General features: G+C 41.8%; 2 protein-coding genes across 2 annotated transcripts in view; both read right to left on the bottom strand.

The window, feature by feature from the left end:
* The window catches only part of LOC122132928 (voltage-dependent calcium channel subunit alpha-2/delta-3-like), a 26,643-nt gene extending 22,144 nt beyond the window's left edge, over positions 1-4,499 (bottom strand). The window contains exons 1-2 of the mRNA XM_042707894.1: positions 3,999-4,499; positions 763-925 (exon numbers count right to left, since the gene is read on the bottom strand). Coding sequence (XP_042563828.1) covers positions 763-925; positions 3,999-4,169 — 334 coding nt within the window. The 5' untranslated portion in view covers positions 4,170-4,499. The remainder of the gene's footprint in view (positions 1-762; positions 926-3,998) is intronic.
* Positions 4,500-4,674: 175 nt separating this feature from the next.
* LOC122132892 (voltage-dependent calcium channel subunit alpha-2/delta-3-like) overlaps positions 4,675-5,000 on the bottom strand; it is a 7,893-nt gene continuing 7,567 nt past the window's right edge. The window contains exon 4 of the mRNA XM_042707742.1: positions 4,675-4,761. Coding sequence (XP_042563676.1) covers positions 4,675-4,761 — 87 coding nt within the window. The remainder of the gene's footprint in view (positions 4,762-5,000) is intronic.

Genomic DNA, 5,000 nt, shown 5'->3' with positions numbered 1-5,000 from the left:
AGCACAAAACAGGAAGCTAAATCAGTCCACCCCAATCAAAACAGGAGGCTAAATCACTCCACCCCAATCCACCTCTGATCTGCACTAAAGCCCCATGTAAGCTCATAAGGCAGCCTGTGCCTTTGTCCTGCTCGGGTGGGGGGTGAAAGCAAAAGCCCACTGAGGAGTCAATTACAAGCAGACAAAAGAGAGGCAGAGCCATTAAGACAAATTACACAGCCCCATACCTTAACAGAGTGTGTGTGTGTGGGGGGTGGGTGGAGGTGGTGGAAGGAAGCCTATATTTATCCAGACTTGAGTGGCATTAAGTCTTCAGACGCCTCCTGTCCTGTCTTACTGTCCTTTTCTCTCCTCAGTGGGTGGCTATTGACCGTATGACACTGCCCTTACCCGTCTGTGACCGCATGGCCGTCACTCAGAAACCACTGGCCCCCGGCCGCGCAATCTATCCCACCCAGCGCTAAATTGAAAGGCCCTTGCTCAGTCAAAATACCTGAAGATCTCTCACTATTGTTTGCAATAATTAAGATTCATAAGCATTAATGATTGCATTTTTAATTATAAATTACATTTAAAAGCAAGAGATTTGCAAAGGGAATAACGTTTCCTCACAGTTTACCGTTGTAAGATTTAAAACGTTTTAACTATGTGCAGAAATTCACTTGCAAGATGTTCTTTAGTGTTTCAAGCAGTGTTTTTGACTGCATGCTGTGATGAAGGAGAGAGCACCGCAGCCCCCCCCCCCCCCCCCTGCCTCAGTACCTTTGTTGTACATGTTTGTGGGCACTTGCACCACGCTGAGGCTGAGGTTGACGGCCAGGTTGTTGAAGTGGTCGTTGGGCTCCAGGAGGAACTCCCCGCCCATGTCCAAACTGTTCCCCAGCTCGTCCACCTCGTTGATGAGCACGGCGTTGAAGTAGTCATACTGCACAAGAGAGTCAGCCATCACCATCATTCACAAGCAATACCAACGCTGCAGTGTAAGCACATCAAATACCTGTGCATTTACATGTGTATAACTATATGTATTATGTATATTAACTCTCTCTCTCTATATATATATAGAGTTAATATACATAATACATATAATTATACATATGTAAATGCATTATGTATATTAACTATATGCTCAACCCTTTACCACTGAACCTTTGTATGCTTTTGTTTCATGTACACGATATCAATGTGAAGGAAAAAAAGTTTTTTTTCTGTTCATTAGCATGTCTGAGTTCTACCCAGTGCAGAAAGTGTGAAAAGAACAAAAGAACAGTTCTGAAACTCGTAACTAGTGCAGTTAAGAACCAGCACATTATCAATCACACACACTGGCAGGTGGCAGTTAAACAATCTGAGAGGGCAATCTATAAATTGTAACCCCAGGTAAGTGTGTGGTCTGTCTGAGAGTAGAGACTCTTTCATTTCGTTTACGTTACATAGTTATTGATTTTTGTGTACGCCGTGTGTTGTGTGTACCTGTGTAGGTGTATATGTCCTTGTGTGTGTGTGTGTGTGTGACTTGCATTCAAGGCCAAGCTCAGGGCAGAAGGGAACTGTGGCCACTACCATAAAGCCAGTGACAGCTCATACCACGGCTGGTCAACTCAGTGACATGAAGGAGGGTGTGTGTGAGTGAGTGAGTGTGTGTGTGTGTGAGAGAGAGAGAGAGAGAGAGAGAGAGAAGTGAGGGGGTTGGAAGGCAAATGTGCACATTCAGCAGATGTGACAGCACTGTGGTGTGCCATTGAGTGGGGGAGGACTGAGACGGAGAGTACTGTGAAAGGAGTGTGTGTGTGTTTGAGTATGTGTGTGTGCATGTGTGTGTGCATGTGTGTGTGGTTAAATAGTGTTCCCTGCAGCTCTCCCCATACACTGCTCTGCTGAGTGTCACTCCTAACCCCCAAAGCTACACCGTATCGTTCTCCCTTCACCTGACTTTGGGTCTGGAAACTTTACAGTCGGGCCTCCTACTCCACCTCCTTGCCCTCCTAAACTCCTGAAAGTCTTGGAACTTCACCTCCAGTCCATAGTCTCCTCCCCCTGTCCTTCTCTCTCTCTCTCTCTAGACCTGCCCTGTTGGTTATCAACACCCCGGGGGCTCTGTCCAGAGCCAGTGGGTAAGACACGACATTCTGAAGAGAAATGATCCACCTTCAGGATATTTGAATCACCTTCTTCGGGTGGCAAATGGTGCAGTGAGTACAAACACTTGAAAGATAACAGCAACTCAAGGTTGCACCGGTCAGTTAGAAACAGTTAGACATTCATTTTAAAGCCGGAAAATGATATAATGCTTCTATCTCATGATCCATGCTGTTCTTATTGACAGAGACTATGGTACATAATATAAAAAGGCTATTTTAACAAGATAGTCTAAAGTGCATACCATCATTGGTCAGCGACCAAAATGACCTAATCAGCTTGTAAGTAAAAAGCATCTGACTAATCATATGCATCATGATGCACGCCCCCATTTCATTCCCTTTCTATTTCATTGCCTTTTCTCATTTTTGTAGAATCGCACAAATATATTAACTTCTATAGTTAAGGAGGCATCTTACTTTATCACGAAGCTAAGAGTGGTAAACAATTTTATGTTACACACCAATGACCCCATATCTGTACTGCAGGGTAAAATCCACAATTTTCAAAAAATTCTGTAATAAAGCAGTAAAAATATACCGTAATAAAAACAATTACACATAACAAGAAACACGAAAAAGATTATGCCTTTAAGAAATACACGTGAAGGTAAATTTTAAAATTCATGCTAAAATGCCAGTAATGTAACCGAACTTTTCATGAAATGTCAGTTAATTAAATGCAACTGAGGGAAACCCTGCGTATAGGTGCTATTGCAGCCTGTAGTGCAGTTGCGTTCAAATGGACCTTGGCTGCAATTGCTGGATCTCAAGCTCAGGTGTGAGACACGCGAGGGATACGGCAATTGACAGCTGCAGTTTTTTGACATAAAACTGCACAAATTACCATTTACTCGCCATGCGTAAAAACAAATACCTTTTTGTACATTTTAGTTTAAAGAATACCCCGGCATGCCCAGCATATCCTATATTTTAATGTTTTAGCTTCTTTGTGGAAAACAGAAAAAATGATTTCCCTTGGCTGTTCTTGAGGCACACGTGGGAAACCATGCGTGAAAACGCAAGGTGTCATAAAACGTCAGGTATTTGATTAAATGATGGGCTATTGTGGGCAATGTGCCGACAGAAGAGACTTCCGCAAAGCAGATGACTAGCGAATACATTTAATCATGACTGATTCAAGTGACAAAGTAGATCTGCGTGTGACTTGTTTTAGCCTACCAAAATCAAGCCACTGCAGCATAGCCTAGAAAGTACTTTTTATGGTGACGTCTTCGGTGTCTTTTACGTATTTACTTAGTTTCTTAATTTTGGTATCAGGAAATGTTGCTTAAAAGTATTGGTCTAACGGAATTAAATTAGTCGTTAGATCGTTTTGGAGAAAATGAAAGCAGAACTGTCCGAGAACAGACGAGACTCGTCTTTGGCTCAAGCCAGGCTTCATCTTGCTCTTCCTGAAAACTGCGGGAGGGGGCAGCAGGAATGGTTCCCCTCAGCACGTAGGCCTAATAGTATGGTGAAGCGCTCAACAGAACTGTACAATCATATGAATTTTGTACACACAACACATATGAAAAAAATCACTTCTGTGGTCACAATGGGGGGGGAAATATAATTACAGAACCAAGATAAGGAATTCAGATCACTCCGAAGGTGATACGGTGTTAGCCTCGATTAAACAGTTGCTCGGTTCTAAACAGAAACCCTTAAAATATTTTCTGCATACGGCATTATCTGCTCTGGAGTGGTCGTAGCAGTTAGAGACATCAGTGTTAAGGATGGCTGAATAAGGATGGTCTCATTTCATAAATATGGTTTATTTCACTCTTCCATAGCCAACCTTACTCCAGTGCTGATTTGCTTGATGATATTTCTGCGTATGTTGGGTTCTTCTCTCACCTGTAGGTCTGGATTCTCCTCATGTTCATGATGTGCTTCTTCGGCTGCTTCAACGATGCGCTGTGAGAGGGGAGGGGGTAAGGGTGCTGTAGTGTTATCAGCTTTTTTGAGACACTGAAGGACAATTATAAACGAGTCATGTACAAAGCTTGCAGATAGCATCGAATACATTGATTTGTTTGGAACTGAGAGCAACTGATAGCACAAATAGGGTAAAATATTCCAGTTACTAGATTTACTTTTTTTTTTTGATCGGCTTAACACTTAAAAAGGCTTTACTGAAAATATTGGGTGCAATGTGAAATCCACGGTTTATCTTTCAGTCCGTAAAAAACGTGTAAACGCTTGTAATCCTAATATAACTGACAAGCATGAAATAACTTTGCTTTCACGTCTGTATGAGACCTCAGTGTTTTCCGATGGGCTATGCAATCATAACTGATTATAATTTCCCTATTGCAGTTGACTGTAGAACTGGTCTGACGCGCATGAACCACACACCAGCCAATCCATTCACTTTTTGTTTTAAACTGCGCATATATGCTATTGTCAAATTTCATAGTTCCTCCCATAATGAAATTTGCTATACCATTGTTATCCAACAGGAATAAAAATCCTGTTTGTTGCGCTGCTTTTGGGTTGATATTTTCAACAGTTTTTCTATTTATTTATTTATTTATTTACAGCATACATTTTGCTGAGTCTCGGTGGCGAATAGGACTTTAACGCAACATTCCTTGTGAGGTGGAAGGTGGGACAATATCTACATAAGAATGGAAAATACCAATTCTTACACAGTTCTAAATGTTCCATTTAATAAACAACCAGTGAATATGAATTTATGAGTAAGCATGTTTCATTTTTTTAATGTAGCCTGCACCTGCAGTTCAGAGCAGACGTCACTATTTCGCCAATCTGGTGGCTAGAGATAGCGTTATCTCTTCCAAACACACACGAAGTGAAACAATTACTAGGTATGAACGCGAATCTCTTCCACATCCA

The sequence above is a fragment of the Clupea harengus genome, chromosome 5 (genome assembly GCF_900700415.2).
Source record: "Clupea harengus chromosome 5, Ch_v2.0.2, whole genome shotgun sequence".
In the NCBI taxonomy this organism is placed as follows: domain Eukaryota; kingdom Metazoa; phylum Chordata; class Actinopteri; order Clupeiformes; family Clupeidae; genus Clupea; species Clupea harengus.
This window is presented reverse-complemented; position numbering and strand designations above follow the sequence as displayed.